Source organism: Periophthalmus magnuspinnatus, chromosome 10 (assembly GCF_009829125.3).
Source record: "Periophthalmus magnuspinnatus isolate fPerMag1 chromosome 10, fPerMag1.2.pri, whole genome shotgun sequence".
Lineage (NCBI taxonomy): Eukaryota > Metazoa > Chordata > Actinopteri > Gobiiformes > Gobiidae > Periophthalmus > Periophthalmus magnuspinnatus.
In genome coordinates, this window is record NC_047135.1 from 11,791,025 (window position 1) to 11,810,992 (window position 19,968).

Here is a 19,968-nt window from a genome sequence, read left to right on the forward strand (position 1 = left end):
GATCCGCCTGTCAATCTCACGCTCCATCCTTCCCTCACTCATGAACAAGACCCCGAGATACTTGAACTCCTCTACTTGGGGCAGAGACTCACCACCCACCCAGAGAGGGCAAACCACCCTTTTCTGGTCGAGAACCATGGCCTCGGATTTGGAGGAGCTGATTCTCATCCCAGCCACTTCACACTTGGCTGCAAACCGCCCCAGTGCCTGCTGCAGGTCCTGGCTCGATGAAGCCATCAGGACAACATCATCCGCAAACAGCAGAGATGAAATCCTGTGGTTCCCAAACCAGACCCCCTCCGGCCCCTGGCTGCGCCTAGAAATTCTGTCCATAAATATAATGAACAGAACTGGTGACAAAGGGCAGCCCTGGTGGAGTCCAACATGCACCGGGAACAGGTCTAACTTACTGCCGGCAATGCGAACGCAGTTCCTGCTCCGGTCATACAGGGACCGGACAGCCCTTAGCAAAGAGCCCCGGACCCCATACTCCCAGAGCACCCCCCAAAGGACACCACGAGGGACACGGTCAAATGCCTTCTCCAAATCCACAAAACACATGTGGACTGGTTGGGCATACTCCCATGAACCCTCGAGGACCCGATGGAGAGTATAGAGCTGGTCCAGTTTCCACAACTGGGACGAAAACCACACTGCTCCTCCTGAATCTGAGGTTCGACTATCGGTCGGATTCTCCTCTCCAGTACCCTGGAGTAGACCTTACCGGGAAGGCTGAGGAGTGTGATTCCTCTGTAATTGGAACACACCCTCCGGTCCCCCTTCTTATACAGAGGGACCACCACCCCGGTCTGCCATTCCAGTGGTACTGTCCCCGACCACCACGCGATGTTGCAGAGACGTGTCAGCCAAGACAGTCCCACAATATCGAGAGACTTGAGGTACTCAGGACGGATCTCGTCCACCCCCGGAGCCTTGCCACCGAGGAGCTTGCTAACCACCTCGGTGACTTCAGCCAGGGTGATGGACGAGTCCGCCTCCGGGTCCCCAGTCTCTGCTTCCTCCTCGGAAGACATGACGGGGGGATTGAGGAGATCCTCAAAGTGTTCCTTCCACCTCCCGACAACATCCCCAGTCGAGGTCAGCAGCTCTCCACCCGCACTGTAAACAGTGTTGGTGAAGCACTGCTTCCCCCTCCTGAGGCGTCTGACGGTTTGCCAGAATTTCTTTGAGGCCGTCCTATAGTCCTCCTCCACGGCCTCCCCGAACTTCTCCCAACCCCGGGTTTTTGCCTCTGCAACCGCACGAGCCGCGGCATGCTTGGCCCGCCTGTACTCATCGGCTGCCTCAGGAGTCCCACGAGCCAACAAGGCTCGATAGGACTCCTTCTTCAGCTTGACGGCATCCCTTACTTCTGGTGTCCACCACCGGGTTCAGGGATTGCCGCCACGACAAGCACCGCAGACCTTACAACCACAGCTACGAGTGGCCGCATCAACAATAGAGGTGGAGAACATGGCCCACTCGGAGTCCATGTCTCCAACCTCCCCCGGGATCAGGGAGAAGTTCTCCCGGAGGTGTGAGTTGAAGACCCCTCTGACAGAAGGCTCTGCCAGGCGTTCTCAACAGACCCTTACAATACGCTTGGGTCTGCCAGGTCTGTCCGGCTTCCTCCTCCGCCAGCGGATCCAACTCACCACCAGGTGGCAATCGGTTGACAGCTCAGCCCCTCTCTTCACCCGAGTGTCCAAGACACGCGGTCGGAGATCAGATGACACGACAACAAAGTCAATCATCGACCTCCGACCTAGAGTGTCCTGGTGCCACGTGCACCGATGGACACCCTTGTGCTCGAACATGGTTCATTATGGACAAACTGTGACTAGCACAGAAGTCCAATAACAAAACACCACTCGGGTTCAGATCAGGGAGGCCGTTCTTCCCAATCACGCCCCTCCAGGTGTCACTGTCGTTACCCTCATGGGCGTTGAAGTCCCCCAGGAGAACAATGGAGTCCCCAGTCGGTGCACTGTCTAGTACCCCTCCCAGGGACTCCAAGAAGGCCGGGTACTCTGCACTGCTATTTGGCCCGTAGGCCGACACAACAGTGAGAGACCTGTCCCCGACCCGAAGGCGCAGGGACGCGACCCTCTCGTTCACCGGAGTGAACCCCAACACGAAGCGGCTGAGCTATGGGCCAATGAGCAAGCCCACACCAGCTCGCCGCCTCTCCCCGCGGGCAATGCCAGAGAAATGGAGAGTCCAGCCCCTCTCAAGAAGTTGGGTTCCAGAGCCCAAACTGTGCATGGAGGCGAGGCCGACTATATCTAGTCAGTAACGCTCAACCTCCCGCACAAGCTCCGGCTCCTTCCCCCCCCAGCGAGGTGACATTCCATGTCCCCAGAGCCAGTCTCCATGTCCAGAGATCCGGTCGTTGAGGCCCCCGCCTTCCACGTCACTTCTTTAGGCTGAGCCCGGCCGGGCCCCGTGGGGAAAGGCCCGGCCACCAGGCGCTCGCTGTCAAGCACCCACCCCAGGCCTGGCTCCAGGGTGGGGCCCCGGTAACACCGGTCCGGGCAACGTAGCTTACCTTAATTTATCTCTTGTCATAAAGGGCTTCTGAACCGCTCTTCGTCTGACCCGTCCTCCTGGACCTGTTTGCCATGGGTGACCCTACCAGGGGCATGAAGCCCCCGACAACATAGCTCCCAGGATCATTCGGGCACTCAAACCCCTCCACCACGTTAAGGTGGCGGTTCAGGGAGGGGGCGCTGAACCTCCCTTGGGTAATTTCTTCATGGTTTTAGTCCTCACACTTCCACTTAATTGTATAGAGCTGGGAGAGGTCTAATTTGCAGTACAAATTACTACTACAAGTAGCAGTGGTGGTAGTAGCAGGAAACAGCAAGAAACAGCAGTAGCAGTAGTAGTGGTAGTAATAATAGTAGTAGTAGTAGTAGTAGTAGTAGTAGTAGTAGTAGTACAGCCTTAACTGAAGCAGTGAAGCTAGGAAGCTAGAATATAGTATAGCGTGGAATTTATTTATCACCCCTTAGATAGCAATAGCATTTAATTTGGAATATTACCTGATAATTTTTTTTGGCCCAGTGTCTGACTGATGAAAATGTGGCTTCCAGAGTTTTGCCATTTCTTCCACAATCATACACATTACTCAGTACAACGAGTCCATTATTTCACATCTCTTTCTGTATACAAATATTTGAAGTAGTACTTCAACACTTCTATATGCATGTATAGATCTGCTCCCTCTTGTGGTTTTTATTCTAATTTTTCCGTGTAGGGCTGTTCATTAGCTCAGTGGGAGGCGGGTTTCTGCTGACTGCGTTTGGTACGACGCCTGGGGCCCTCTCTGATCAATAGTCTCCACAGAACCAGCACGGAGGCAACTGATTGGTCCAGAGCCTAACAGCACAAAGTCCCACGTCAATATGTTACTCTCATCTGTACAAGCACAATTTGGACACAGCCGCAAACAATTAGGACCCACATCAAACGAACTAAGCATAGAGTAGTAATGATAAAAGTGAAAGTGGATTGGTGAGGGATCAATGTTGTTGTGCGAGAGTGTAACTAACTGTTCAATATGAGTCATTATTGTAGCTATTATTGGAAATGGTTTAATCAAATGGATAACAGTTCAATACTACCACATAAGGCCAAATAGTTTCAATAGTTTCATCAAACATAGCACTAACTGTCAAGCTAACATAATGATTTTATGCATTCATGTCAAAGGTGCAATATACAACTTTTCTCGGAGGGTGGGGGAGTGAATGATATGGCGATCATTCTGCCCCCGTAAAACCTTTGAGTATATGTAAATTATTCAAATAAAAACCCTACCGAGCATGATGCATACACACACCATTATATTTTAGGTTTTGATCAGTGTTGCAACTTCATTAGTGGCACCAAAAAATAGAAATTAAATTGGAAGTTGGTTGGTGGTCATTAGTCAATATGTATAATATGTGAGCTGAGCTGGCTTAATGGTTGCCTGGTTTTGACCAAATGAGCTGGTATAGAGTAGGAATTGTGAAAGGAAAAGTTAATTGGTTTGTGATCGATGTTGTACAGCAGCTGAAACAATTAGATGTAGGATTCGATACAGTAACATTCATGAATCTATACATTCAGTAATCTTGGTTTAAGTTACCACTAATGGCAGTTAGCACCAGAAGCCTTTACATGGTGATATAACCAAAAAATAATACCACTTATGTTTGGCTTAATGGTTTTCTTCCAGTAACATGTTTATTTGCTATATCTTTACTTGGGTGTCTTGGGTGTTTTGGAAAAGTTTGCAAAACAATACAATTCTATGTATTTTTCATTTTATGCTTTGTCAAACCTTCTCTCAATTCCAGCAAAAATGTGGGAAATGTCTTGCCCCAAAACACAACATTAGTATGCAATGCTAGTAATTGGGATTTAACAGTCAACCTTTGTGTTTTGTTTAATATTCATTATGTTATCTGTTCAGTGTTGTATTGGTTTGGTTGTCGATAAAGTTTATTCAAGTCAGGCGCATCACTTCCTGTTTTGGTTAGCCCTTTAGAAAGAGGGAAGGCACATGGCTTGCAGCTAGAGGGAGAATCCAGTTGCATCTATGGTTACGGACTGATAAACCAATGTCGTAAGTTACTTTAATTCGAAGTACAAGAGCTTATGTTTATAAATCAATGTTTATTTTGTGTAATTTTCAGATAATTTAGGTTAAAGGGGGCATGATGATTGTAATATAGAAATGTGATGTGGGAATGGTTGTTGCTAATGGGGATTGCACGGAGGTGATGGTTGTCATGTTCTATAATGAATGTAAACTGAATATTTTTGTATTTTTCTGTGTTTTTGACCACAGTTTTCACTCCATGTCATGGTAAAGGAGTCTGCATTAAAGCTACAAAATACCACGTCGACTCATCGCTTTATTGTGAATGGAGTTTAGCATGGTGTTTATTCCACGGTTGTTGCACCTGGTTGAGAACACTAAAGTGAAAAGACAAGAAGACATCAGTACTCAAAATGGCTTCCAAAAGCGGATCTTCATCTTCCTCAGCCGGAAGGGTAAGAGCACTGGCCGAAGCGGCAAAGATAAGAGCAAACTATGCGGCACGGCAACTCGAGCTACAGTTAGAAGCAGCAAACATTGATTTAGAGACAGCAGCGAGAGATGCAGAGAAAATAAAACAAGATGCAAAAATACAGTTTGAAAGAAGTAAATTAAATGCACAACTTGAAGCATTACGTTTACAATGTGAAGCTGAAGCAACAGCACGTGAAGCACAAGTTTTGGAAATGGAAGAGGGTTTGCAATTAGTAGATGAAGTAGAAGAAAAAGAAAGTGAAAAAGAACAGGAAGATAAAATGAGACGTACAAGGGAATATGTTGATTCACAAAATGCTTATAAACATCCTCCTCCATCACAAGTGTCTGTTGAAAGTCAGTCACACAAAAACCAAGTGCCGTTTAATCCCCTTAAATGTCCAACATTGGCAGGCAAAACTTTCGCAACGCAGTCACAAGGCAGTGTTAAAAAAGACATTGAAGAAAACCACGATTCATACTTACCAATTCGAACACAAGCAAGAATAGGAATTAAAGGAATGCATGCAAAACCAGAAAGAAACGTAAATCAAACTTTCCAACCGTACCCTCCGAGACATTTTAACATACATGCTCAGCCATTTGCACCATATAACGATGGTACAGTCATGCCGGCACCTGCAATAAACCCATTAGCCCAGTACTTAGCCAAACGAGATCTCACAAACTGTGGATTGTATCAGTTTGATGATAAGCCAGAGAACTACCGTGCATGGTATGCATCCTTTATCAGTACAACAACTGACATTCAACTAAGTGCAGTACAACAACTCGACCTTATGATCAGATGGCTTGGGAAAGAATCCAGTGAATACGTCAAACGTATAAAGGCAGTTTACATTGCCAACCCATCTGTGGCATTGAACAAAGCATGGGAACGTCTAGAAGAGTGTTACGCTGCTCCAGAAATAATAGAAAAGTCACTTTTTGAGCGTCTTGAGAGTTTTCCAAGACTTAACGCGAGAGACCATGTTAAACTACGTGAACTTGGAGATTTGTTGTCTGAAATACTTGGTGCTAAAGAGGATGGCTATCTAACCGGGTTATCCTTTTTGGACACATCACGTGGCATATTACCCATTGTAACCAAGTTGCCATTTGGACTCCAAGAAAAATGGCTCTCTACTGGATCAAAATTCAAAGAGGAACATGGTGGACTCTTTCCTCCTTTTCAGTATTTCTGTGAGTTTGTATGTAATGAAGCAAGGAAAAGAAATGATCCCAGCTTCATGACCCCAAGCGCCATGTTTTCAAAACCAGATAAGTCAACACTAAAGAGAAATGTTAATGACAGAGCGATCACAGTACAGAAAACGGACATCTCTTCACCACAGTTTAACAAAGTAACAAACATAGACCCATCCAAAACATGTCCTCTACACAACAAGCCACACTCACTCCAAAGTTGCAAAGCATTCAGAAACAAAGAGATAGAAGAAAGAAAAGTTTTTCTCAAGAAAAATGGAATATGTTTTAAATGCTGCGCTACAACTTCACATCTAGCCAAGGACTGTAAAACATCTGTTAAGTGTTCTGAATGTGAGTCCACTTACCATGTGACAGCCATGCATCCAAGCACACCAAGTCCACAACCAAAGGCCCCACCAACTCCACAGGTAGACGGCGGGGAGACTGAAAGCTCTAACGCAGACAACTCAGAAGCAACAGTGGTAACTTCAAATTGCACTGAGGTATGTGGTAACGGACAGTTTGGTCGCTCATGTGCTAAAATATGCCTTGTAAAGATATATCCCCAAGATGCTGTACACAAAGTCATTAACACATACGTGATAATAGATGATCAGAGCAACCGCTCACTGGCCAGGCCAGAGTTTTTTAATCTGTACGGAATACAAACGGAGCCTTCTTGCTATCAACTGAGAACCTGTTCAGGCTTGGCAGAAACGTCAGGAAGACGAGCAGATGGATTCATGATTGAGTCCATTGACGGGAAAGTAACAGTCCCTCTTCCGTCTCTTATTGAGTGTAGTAACATTCCAAACAATCGTGAAGAAATCCCAACCCCAAATGCTGTCATTCACCAGCCCCATTTGCGACATATTGGCAAGCATCTTCCAGAACTTGATCCAAAGGCTAAGATATTGCTACTTCTTGGTAGAGATATATTAAGGCTACATAAGGTTAGGCAACAGATTAACGGACCACACAATGCCCCGTTCGCACAACGCTTGGACCTTGGCTGGGTGATTGTTGGTGAGGTGTGCCTAGGAAATAGCCATAAGCCAATCATCAACAACTTTAAAACAACTGTGTTGGAAACTGGTCGTCCTTCCATCTTTCAACCGTGCACGAGCTACATGCAAATAAAGGAGTCATTACCAGATCTCAAACGTACGACTAAAGTAACAGAAGAAACACTAGGGAAAACGGTGTTTGACAAAACTGACAATGACAACAGACCTGCTCCATCAATTGATGATGCAACGTTTATGGAAAAGATGGACAAAGAAGTGCACCAGAAAGGTAACAACACATGGGTAGCTCCACTTCCATTCAAAGAACCGCGGCGATGCCTTCCCAACAATAAAGAGCATGCTGGTCAGAGGTTTATGTCACTAGAGAAAACACTGAAACGGAATCCCAAAATGCTGGAACAGTACTCCGCATTCATGAACAGACTCCTTCAAAATGGACATGCTGAAGTCGCACCACCTCTCAACAATGGTGAGGAATGCTGGTTCCTTCCCACCTTTGGAGTATATCACCCTCGGAAGCCAGACCAAATTAGAGTGGTGTTTGATTCAAGCTCACGTTACCAAGGAATTTGCTTAAATGATGTACTGCTAACTGGACCAGATTTAAACAACACATTGATTGGTGTTTTGCTACGCTTTCGCAAGGAGAAAGTGGCTGTGTTAACAGATATCCAGCAAATGTTCTACTGTTTTGAGGTAACCGAGGCCCATCGAAACTTCCTCAGGTTTCTGTGGTATGAAGGAAATGATGTCAACAACAAAGTCATCGAGTATCGTATGAAGGTTCATGTTTTTGGTAATAGTCCCTCACCTGCCGTTGCCATCTACGGACTGAGGAGAGCGATCAGAGAAGGTGCTCCAAAGTATGGTGAGGACACTGTTCAGTTTGTCGAGAGACATTTTTATGTGGATGATGGTCTCATGTCTGTTCCAACTGATCATCAAGCAGTAGACCTTCTCACAAGGACGCAGGCCTCACTTGCAGAGTCAAACATCCGTCTCCACAAGTTCAGCTCAAACAGTGAAGATGTTCTAAAGGCCTTATCTCAAGAAGACTGTGCAACCCTTCTGAAAGACTTAGACCTCAGTGGAGAAACACAGCCCATTCAGCGTAGTTTGGGCCTTCTTTGGGAGATTTCAACAGATACGTTTACCTTTTCAGTTTCATCTGACCCAAAGCCTTTCACACGCCGAGGTGTATTATCTACGGTAAACAGCATCTTTGACCCTTTGGGTCTGTTGGCTCCTGTCACTACATGCGGGAGAGCTCTTCTAAGAGAACTTACAGCTGACCTTTCTGACTGGGATGCTCCTCTCTCAGAAGAAAAGCATGACAAATGGGACAATTGGCGCAAATCGCTTCAAGATCTTGAGCAGTTACACCTACCACGGACATATGCAGACACGTCACTCAGCAGCGTTAAAAGCACTGAGCTCATTGTGTTCTCGGACGCCTCTGTGAAGGCCATCGGAGCTGTCGCGTATCTTAAAACGATTCAAAACAATGGCAACACCGAGATTGGATTTGTGATGGCTAAAGGAAGGTTGGCCCCCAGATCAGAACCCACAATTCCACGTTTAGAACTTTGTGCAGCTGTCTTAGCTGTGGAACTGGCAGACCTCATCCAAGAAGAGCTGGATGTAAAGTTTGATGGAGTGAAGTTCTACAGTGACAGTAAAGTTGTCCTTGGCTACATCCATAATACCAGTAGAAGATTTTATGTCTTTGTACACAACAGGATTCAGCGCATACGCCATTCTTCCAAACCAGAGCAATGGCATTATGTTCCTTCTGAAGAAAATCCAGCAGATCACATCACACGATTCATGCCTGCTTCCCGTCTAACTCAAACAACTTGGTTTTCTGGACCGTCATTCCTGAGAAAGACAGCAGAAAAAGACAATCAAACTTCAGAAGGATTCAAACTCGTACACCCGGAAAAGGACATTGAAATCAGGCCAGTAGTTAAAACCCACTGTACCAATGTCAAAGAGAACTCTCTCAATCCAAGTCGCTTTCAGCGTTTCTCAACTCTTCAGTCACTTGTCAGAGCTGTCGCTTGCCTGATTCACATAGCCAGGTCCTTCAAAGAATCAAACAAAGACCGTCAGTGCAAGGGATGGCACTGGTGCAGTCAACCACGTCTACCTGACGAACTCGACCAAGCTATGGTTGTTATTCTGCAAGCAGTACAAAGAGCTGGTTTCCAAAAGGAACTCTCGGCATTATGTGCTGTCAAGCCCATTCCAAAAGACAGTTGTCTCAGAAAACTTAATCCCGTCATCACGGATGGTTTGGTCCGAATTGGAGGTCGGCTCAAACATTCTCACCTAGATACCAATGAAAGACATCCGGTGGTTTTGCCAAAGAAAAGCCATGTAGCTCTACTCCTAACACGTCACCACCATACCCAAGTGAAACACCAAGGACGTCACTTGACGGAGGGGGCCATACGAGCAGCAGGGTACTGGATCGTGAGTGGCAAAAGGCTCATAAACACAGTGATACACAACTGTGTAATCTGCAAGAAGCTGAGAGGCAAAGTTGAGGAACAACATATGGCGGACTTACCTTCAGAACGTCTCCAAGTATGCCCTCCATTCACCTATGTAGGACTCGATGTTTTTGGTCCGTGGATGGTCACTGCAAGGAGAACTCGTGGTGGACATGCAGAAAGCAAAAGATGGGCAATTCTGTTCAGCTGCTTGACCTCAAGAGCAGTCCATATAGAGCTAATAGAGACTATGGATGCCTCAAGTTGCATAAATGCACTCAGGCGCTTTTTTGCTTTCAGAGGACCAGCAAAGAAGTTGAAATCTGACTGTGGTACAAACTTTGTTGCTGCCAGCAAAGAACTTGGAATGGACAAAAACTCTCAGGACCCAAAGATTCAACGATTTCTCAGGGAAAATGGATGTATTTGGGAGTTCAATCCTCCTCATGCTTCGCACATGGGAGGCAGCTGGGAGAGAATGATAGGTGTCGCGAGGAGGATCTTGGACTCTATGTTCCTCCAGTTAAATGTCAACCTCACCCATGAAGTTCTCTCTACCTTGATGGCAGAAGTTGCTGCAATCATGAATGCGCGCCCACTAGTGCCTGTTTCTACCGACCCAGACAATCCTCAAGTTCTTTCTCCAAACATGCTTCTCACTCAAAAGTCTGGTGCGCCTCCACCCTTTGGAGACTTCACAGAAAAGGACATGTACATTAAGCATTGGAGGCAAGTGCAAGCATTAGCAAATCAGTTCTGGACAAGATGGCGCAAAGAATATCTGCCATACTTGCAGCACAGACAAAAATGGACTACTCATCGCAGAGACTTGCAAGTTGAAGATGTGGTTTTGCTCAAAGACAAGCAAGTTGAACGCAATCACTGGCCAGTAGGAAGAATAACCGCCACTTTTCCTGGAAAAGACGGTCACGTGAGGCAAGTTGAGATCAAGATAGTTGATCGAGGGACTCTAAAGACTTTTTGTAGACCTATTACAGACGTTGTTTTGCTTCTCCCGGCACAAGTTTAAGTTTTAACTCATAATATGTGTAGAAGTAGTGACCTCACTGAGGTCAGACGGGGAGTGTTTTGTTTAATATTCATTATGTTATCTGTTCAGTGTTGTATTGGTTTGGTTGTCGATAAAGTTTATTCAAGTCAGGCGCATCACTTCCTGTTTTGGTTAGCCCTTTAGAAAGAGGGAAGGCACATGGCTTGCAGCTAGAGGGAGAATCCAGTTGCATCTATGGTTACGGACTGATAAACCAATGTCGTAAGTTACTTTAATTCGAAGTACAAGAGCTTATGTTTATAAATCAATGTTTATTTTGTGTAATTTTCAGATAATTTAGGTTAAAGGGGGCATGATGATTGTAATATAGAAATGTGATGTGGGAATGGTTGTTGCTAATGGGGATTGCACGGAGGTGATGGTTGTCATGTTCTATAATGAATGTAAACTGAATATTTTTGTATTTTTCTGTGTTTTTGACCACAGTTTTCACTCCATGTCATGGTAAAGGAGTCTGCATTAAAGCTACAAAATACCACGTCGACTCATCGCTTTATTGTGAATGGAGTTTAGCATGGTGTTTATTCCACGGTTGTTGCACCTGGTTGAGAACACTAAACTTTGCATTAGTAGACAAATGTATCTTTCTTTTGAGCTGCTGTCCTTTTAATCGAGTGGTCTATAGACATTCTTGTGGAAGTAAAAGAACATGGTTTGGAGGAGTGTTTGAACATGGTGTAATAATTGCACTATTTTATGTTTAATGGCACTGATTAGACGATTGTCTTGTTTATGGACATGAAATGAATATTAAAATATTCAAATAAGGATAGCCCACTGTTATTGCCTCAGCAGAAATCTATGGGAAACAATGATTGAGTCATTTTTGCTTCTGTTTAACTTCACACCTGTCCATCAGGCACCTGTCTCTCTCTCACCTGTCTCTCCACCTTTGTCTCAGGTCTGGATGACTGTCTGCAGCAGTATGTGAAGAGCTTTGAGCGGGAGCAGATGGGAGGAGAGCAGCTGTTGCACATCACACATCAGGAGCTGGAAGAGCTGGGGGTGACGAGGATAGGACACCAAGAGCTGATCCTGGAGGCCGTGGACCTGCTCTGTGCCTTGGTTAGTTACCACTATCAACTCTGTTTGTACATTTATATATATATATATATATATATATATATATATATATATATATATATATATATATATATATATATATATATATATATATATATAGTAATGCACTTGATTTATACAGAACTTTTATGCTGGTAATACAATTATACTTCCAAACAACACTAAGTTTTACATTTCTTCCCATATCTTACATGAGAAACCTTTACCTGTCTCACAATGGGAAAATTGAAAGTATGGCATGACTGCGGATGCCAAAACATAAATACATGTTTAACTAAATAGAAAGATACACTTGAGGCTTGAGCCTCAACTGTACTGCATACTGTATTTACCATAAATAAGGTTAGAAATTGTAAAGTACCCTCTCTTTGCAGCAAAAGCCATGTGCAGCTGTGTCCTGAATATAAGAGAAATTCACACAGTCAGCACCATTATAAGGAGAGGCAACACATTTTATAGTGGCTAACAGTGCGCCTAGTATTTGTAGTATTTCAAGAATATTTCTCATGCTCTCAATCATAATTTATAGCCATGGGATGGACATTTAACTCCATATTTTATATATTTACGTCACACATAACCAATAAATCAGGTCCAGTCTTAAGTAAAAGATTTAAATAATATAGCCCACATTGGAAATATTTTTTTTGCGCACTTATTAACAGTTGTAATATTTGCACTACTACTACTACTACTAAGTACTACTAGTAATACTACTGCTACTACTACTACTACTACTACTACTAGTACTACTACTAGTACTACTACTACTAGTACTACTACTACTAGTACTACTACTACTACTACTACTAGTACTACTACTACTACTACTAGTACTACTACTACTACTAGTACTACTACTAGTACTACTACTACTACTACTACTACTACTAGTACTACTACTAGTACTACTAGTACTACTACTACTACTACTACTACTACTACTACTAGTGCTACTACTACTACTACTAGTGCTACTACTACTACTACTACTACTAGTGCTACTACTACTACTACTAGTGCTACTACTACTACTACTACTACTACTACTACTACTACTACTACTACTACTCCTACAGCTACTACTTCTACTTCTACATTGCAATTTGTGAGTTTGTAGTATGGTTGGATAAATATAGCAGGATAATGGACCCTGTAACTATAAATAGTAATTTTCTTTTTGGATATTTCTTCAACAAATACTGACACAAAATTTCCCTGTGAATAGGTTTATAATTACATTGTTTATTTTCACATTTGGCTTAGCACACGCCTATTACAACCCGCCACCCCATTTCCATTATGCAGACCCTGCTGTGTGTGCCATGGCTGGTCACCACTGGCTGCTGTGCTCTGGTCCTGTCCAGGATTAGAGAAATAGGGGGAATTAGGTGCTACTGTCCCAAACGAGTGCGAATTGCACCAAGAGGCGGTGTGTAGACGGGGAACGCGGCGCGCCCCTTATCTCCGGGATGCACATGGCTGGGTGGATTAGTGGGTCCTGTTTGAATGTGAGCTAATCTGTACCTCTCTCTCCCCTCCATTTAAAGTGCATATGACAGGTTTTCATGGTTTTCTAATAATTACGTACTTGGGATAGTGCCTGGGGTAAATATTTATCATAGTTTTATATCAGTTAAGTGGCAGTTTGTGAAGAAAAAATTAAAAGAAAAGTACAAAATTAAAGGAAGAAGTGGTGAGTCCCTATAGCTATATGTCAATGAAAATTTCATCCAAAATACAGGGACTATTTACACACAAGGAAGACATTTTTTCTGGCAGTTTAAACATTCATTTAACCAAATAAAGGTGTTCTTATATATTTTTATTTGTCAAATTTTTACTGTTGGCTAATTTATGATGCGTACATTACAGAATTGGACTTAAAAGTAGCAATAAAGACTAGGAAAGTGCTCAAAGCTGCCTAAATGCTGGTCAATTATTACCCCGGACATTTTATTACAGTTTGAATGTGAATTTTTCTTTTGTTGACATGCCCTGTGTAACCATTGCTATAATGGAGCATAACAGCACATTTTATAGCTGCAAAGGCTCATCCCCTGCAGGAGCAAGCTGACTGAAGAGGGTGCACTGAAAGGAGCAACTAAGGGGGTTCTGAAATGTTACCCAAGTTTCCGAGTAGGAATTCCAAGATCGCAGGATGTTCCAGTGTAAATTTACATGTTGAAACTCAGAAAATCTGACCTCTAAGGACAACTGGAACGAAGCATTAGTATGGTAGATAAAGGTTGCTAGGTAACAGTTGGAATTACCTCTGTGTTAATCATATCTGCTGACCATGTCCAACTTGGAAGTAAAATTATAAACTTCACACACACACACAAAAATATGTTTTGTTAAAATCTATCCTAATTTTAGTTGTGGTTTAGTGAAATTACTATTCTAAGCTGTCATATGCACTTTAAATATAGATAGTTTCCTGAACCATGGACCAGGCACACACTATACACATAGGCTAAAACTTAAACTTGATTGAAGAGATAACCATGGAGAGAGGAAGACTTTTTTTTGGATAACTTCGCCCCGGCTGAACTTTACGATTTAAGCTTATTAAGAACATCAGAGAAGAGGAATATGTGGGCTGTGTCAAGGCAGGAGTGGTATTATCATTTTTATGGAGAAATCACTGACATTTGTAGGTAAAGGTATTCAGTTTTATAATGCCAAGGCATAAATTGTAAGATACCTACTAAAAAATGTTTCCCAGGGAGTACTAAGTAATATTTAACTCTTGAATCTAGCTGGTGCTGTGAGGATTTGGCTATATGTGGGACAAAAATATATACACTATTAAGATTTGAAATGTCTTGCTCCAAGTCAAATGTGGCAAAAGGCCTTTTCACATGCCATACAATAATACAAAGGTGAGTTAAAGCCCTTCTGGGACTTGAGAAAATAATTTATTTAAAATGCTATGTTATTATTATCTATTCTCACATTTTTATATTATTCTAAAGTGACATTTAAAACATAGTGTTGATTACTAACTGTTTGCAATTTAGATGTCATAACTATAGCTTGAAATAAAGACGAACTAATTATGTTACATGTGAGACAAACAGCTGACTCATTAGAGGAGGGCAACGTGGAGATATAAAACTGAACGGTGATCTGATCTACCAATTTGGATGGGAGTTAGGGTTAGTTCCATGTTACACAGTATGGTGTGCAGGTGTTTGATTATATGCATTTTTACTGTGACCAGGTTTGCCCCTCCACAGTGCTGAATTATAATGATTTTATTTTTTTTTGTCTCCACAGAGTTCGATTGTTTCAGTGATTTTTAAACAAAACAGGTGACCGTGACTAATAGAAAAAGGCTAATTTTGGTCAGTTGCCTAATGCTAGCTTGTGACATAAATACTAGGGAAGCAAATCAACTCGCCTGTTGCAGTTGCAATTAACTTTACATTCAGATTGTGTTAAAACAAAGTTCAGATTAAAGTCTAACTTGAGTAACAGCACTTCAGACAGAGCAGTGCCTATCAATATCACTCTCTCTAACTACACATTAGATTATCCCTAAATACAGGGCATTACAGTAAGGCCAAACTGACCCCTTCACCACTGATCCTGTGCATGTTTCAAAGAGCCATCTGTGTGCTGCTGAATATAAGGTAAAATAACTCAGGTCAGCACTTCTCTATGTTGTGAACAGAGACTGGTCCCTCTCTCCTCTGTTACAGCTCCTCATGTTTCTGCAGTAAGTCTATGTGCCCAAAGATCAATGCAGGTTTCATGTGCTGCTGACTGTGCTGCTGTTGTCCCTGTAAATGGGCCTGCTTTATGCCTGGGTACAGTTAAGGTTATGTTTCTATACTTTTTAGGGAAATCAAAATCGCAATTTGAATGGACACGATCAGGAAATACCATAATTTCCTCCACAAACACAATAACAAAATTACACAATAACAAATTTAGATCTGTCCAAACATATTCTGAAAATGTGATTCTCTGATTAGTTTGTACAAGAATCGCAGATTTAAAATGTTAACATTGAACAGAATCCTATTATTAAATCATCACTAATCTAATCACAATTGCAATTCTTATCAGAAAAAAAAAATCTCAATTAGATAGTTTTCCCCAAATTGTGCAGCCCTGTATGGAAATAAATTGTCTACTGAGGTCTTAGTAGATCATGTAGATATTCGTGGCAGACGTTTATGTTGTGTTGAAATAACTGTGTAGATTACATTCAAAGATTGTGTTTGAATTACTGAAAACAAATAATAATAATATAATAATTTGTTTGGTTACAAAAGACATTTAAAGGATATGCCCAAAGCATGCTAAAGGCTTGACGTTAAAAGGTTATGTTTGCTTGCCTTTTTGCTATTGTGATACTTGCGTTATTGAATAAATTCTGTATTGAGTTGCATGTGTTGATTTTATGGGCAGAGTTACAAGCAGCTGTGATTGATGGCTATAAAACTGTACGTTAAAACATATTGATTTGGGTAATGTCATTGTGGGAGATTATTAGCAAAGATGGCAAAGACTTTTGCTTTTTAAATTTTGACTCACCTATCACTTGCGTCTTACAGTAAGTTACAGCACATCTTTATGCACCTATGAATGCACGATTGTTCACGTCTAGTTTGCGAGACTTTTGCCTGGAATGTTCAACAAAATGGCATAAAACTTAGCAATCTCTATGGAAACTAGCAGGTGAATCCACCAAAACAAGTACTTTTTGAGCATTAAACATTTTTTTGGGCAGTGAAATATGAATATATGTTTACTCCATGCTGTGCAACATTCCAGGCAAATAAATTACAGGTTACATTAGGTGAAGGACTCCCTACTAGAAAATACACATAGTGCACCTTTAAGTTAATTGTAGAAACGGCAACTGGAACAAAGAAACAGACTTTGTTGCTAGGTCTTTCATGATAAATACTATCTTGACGTGTCGTGGTGAGAATATCCCCCTCCCCCCAGTGTTGGTGAAGCAGTGCTTCACCAACACTGTTTACACTGTGGGTGGAGAGCTGCTGACCTCGACTGGGGATGTTGTCGGGCGGTGGAAGGAATACTTTGAGGATCTCCTCAATCCCACTGTCACGTCTTCCGAGGAGGAAGCAGAGGCTGGGGACCCGGAGGCGGACTCGTCCATCACCCTGGCTGAAGTCACTGAGGTGGTTGGCAAGCTCCTCGGTGGCAAGCCCCCGGGGGTGGACGAGATCCGTCCCGAGTACCTCAAGTCTATGGATGTTGTGGGGCTGTCTTGGCTGACACGTCTCTGCAACATCGCGTGGCGGTCGGGGACAGTACCACTGGAATGGCTGACCGGGGTGGTGGTCCCTCTGTATAAGAAGGGGGACCGGAGGGTGTGTTCCAATTACAGGGGAATCGCACTCCTCAGCCTTCCCGGTAAGGTCTATTCGAGGGTACTGGAGAGGAGAATCCGACCGATAGTCGAACCTCGGATTCAGGAGGAGCAGTGTGGTTTTCGTCCTGGTCGCGGAACACTGGACCAGCTCTATACTCTCCATCGGGTCCTTGAGGGTTCATGGGAGTTTGCCCAACCAGTCCACTGGCTGGGATGAGAATCAGCTCCTCCAAATCCGAGGCCATGGTTCTCGACCGGAAAAAGGTGGGTGGTGAGTCTCTGCCTCAAGTGGAGGAGTTCAAGTATCTCGGGGTCTTGTTTACGAGTGAGGGAAGGATGGAGCGTGAGATTGACAGGCGGATCGGTGCAGCGTCTGCAGTGATGCGGTCGCTGTATCGGTCCGTTGTGGTAAAGAAGGAGCTGAGCCCAAAGGCAAAGCTCTCGATTTACCGGTCAATCTACGTTCCTACCCTCACCTATGGTCATGAGCCTCCTGGACGCCTCCCTAGGGAGGTGTTCTGGGCATGTCCCCCCGGGAGGAGGCCCCGGGGAAGACCCAGGACACGCTGGAGGGACTATGTCTCTCGGCTGGCCTGGGAACGCCTTGGGGTCCCACCGGAGGAGCTGGAGGACGTGTCCGGGGTGAGGGAAGTCTGGGAGTCCCTGCTTAGACTGCTGCCCCCGTGACCCAGCCCCGGATAAGCGGAAGAAAACGGATGGATGGATGGATGGCGAGAATATTTTTTGTAGAAGAAACTGTAGAACAGTAGAACCCTGTGTGAATGACTGCTAAGACTCATTATAGATTAAAATGCTTTTTGGGTTTTTTTTGGGTTTTTTTTAAACAATGCTGTGCATTTAGAATATGTTTTGGGGGGAAATCCTGCTTCATTGGTTATTGTGCCAGTGGTATTTTATTAGTTTCAATAATATCGTTCGTCAGCATATTGCTTCATATTCACACAAAATGTTAGTAATTTTAAAAATTTTAAAAATTAGCAATTTGTTGCTAAAATTATATTAATCCCAAACATTTCAAACATACTGTATAACATGTAAAAATCTGTGTGTTATCTTAACCTTGGAAGTTGCATGGTTGTCTGGATGTGTATGTCTCCAAGTCAGCACAAGTACTATGGAAAAATACATAAAAATAGTGATTGTTTTAAAAATAAATCTATAAATATGACCTCAAAAATCACCAAACTATACTTAATAACCAGCAACTACTTACATATGATTAGATATCTCTTTATTAATCCTGCAGGAAATGTGCCAGAGAAGCCAGTATAAGCCATCTAAAATAACTTCATAAATTCTATAAAAGGCAACATTTTAAATATAGTACTACTGCTCTACAACACTGACACCAGATAACACTGGCTTGCATATATTTGTAGTCATCAGGTTAGAACACCATGTAAAACAGACTTGAGTAAATCAAAAACTACAAACATTTTTGAAGTGCAAAATCAATATGACTTGATTAGCAGCTGTTAGATATACTCATTTGGATACAAGGCTTTGTTGCATAATGTAAACCAACACAACAAATAGAGGAAAGGTAAATGGATGGCTTCTTCTTAGCTATAGCATTCAATTATACATGGCCGAGTGTGAGGATAGAGGTGGAAATACTGAGAAGAGGCTACTTCAGTCAAGGCTGCCATGGCAACCGAATCGATGAGAAAAAAAAAGATTTGGTTGGAAGGGGTTTGTTTTAATGACATAGCCCTCTTACTGTATTGATTTGACAAAGCTATGTGGTCTGTGTACACATGTAGTTAGCCCTATAGAAAAGACATATTCCCCATAGAGAAACATGCATGCGTTTTTGTATAAAGGCTTGTCTAATGGGGTATTATTTTGTGTACACAAAGATATTTACAACAAAAAATGTAAGAGGAAACTGGAACTGCATATGCAAAATATATAAGATTTGTGGTCCAATTTGTAGCATTTATCCCCAAACCAATACATCCCCAGTTTGAGTCTTGAGGTTATGAGATTTATAGTAATAATACTTCACATGGAAACATGTAGATTTGTACTGTCTACATTGTATAATATGACAAGTCAAAGCAAGTTTATTTGCATAGCACAATTCGTACACAGAGTAATTGAAAATGTTTTACAGAATAAGAAAGACATTAAAATTGCCATGCAAATAAATCAAACCATAAATAATCATCATAAAAGCAACATTAAAAGAGAAGAGTGCAGGGTAAAAACCTTTCAGTCATATGCACAACTAAACAGAACCATTTTGAGCTGGATTTAAACATTGTCAGAGTAGAGACCTGTCTCCCATCTTCAAGGAGGCTCTTCCAGCTTTTAGCTGCATAAAACTGAAACACTGATTCCCCATGTTAGGCCTGACTCTGGGTACCAGCAGGAGGCCGATCCCCAAGGACCTCTGAGTACAAGATGGTTCATCATGTCGGAGATGAACTTGTACACAGGCAGAGCTGCTTTAAAGTCTATTCTCTAAGCCACAGGAAGCCAGTGTGGAGACCTGAGCACAAGACTTATGTGCTTGCTCTTGCTGGTTCTAGCCAGGACCTGAGCAGCAGCGTTCTGGATGTATTGCAGCTGTCCTACTGCTCATTTGGAGAGGCCAGTGAGCAGACTGTTACAGTAGTCCGACCTACTGGAGACAA

At 42.9% G+C, this 19,968-nt stretch overlaps 1 protein-coding gene across 1 annotated transcript in view; it reads left to right on the forward strand.

Annotated features, from left to right (window-relative positions):
* The window catches only part of si:ch211-26b3.4 (connector enhancer of kinase suppressor of ras 2), a 116,673-nt gene that overhangs the window by 17,197 nt on the left and 79,508 nt on the right, over positions 1–19,968 (forward strand). Inside the window, exon 2 of the mRNA XM_055225075.1 lies at positions 11,771–11,934. Within this exon, the coding sequence (XP_055081050.1) occupies positions 11,771–11,934 (164 nt within the window). The remainder of the gene's footprint in view (positions 1–11,770; positions 11,935–19,968) is intronic.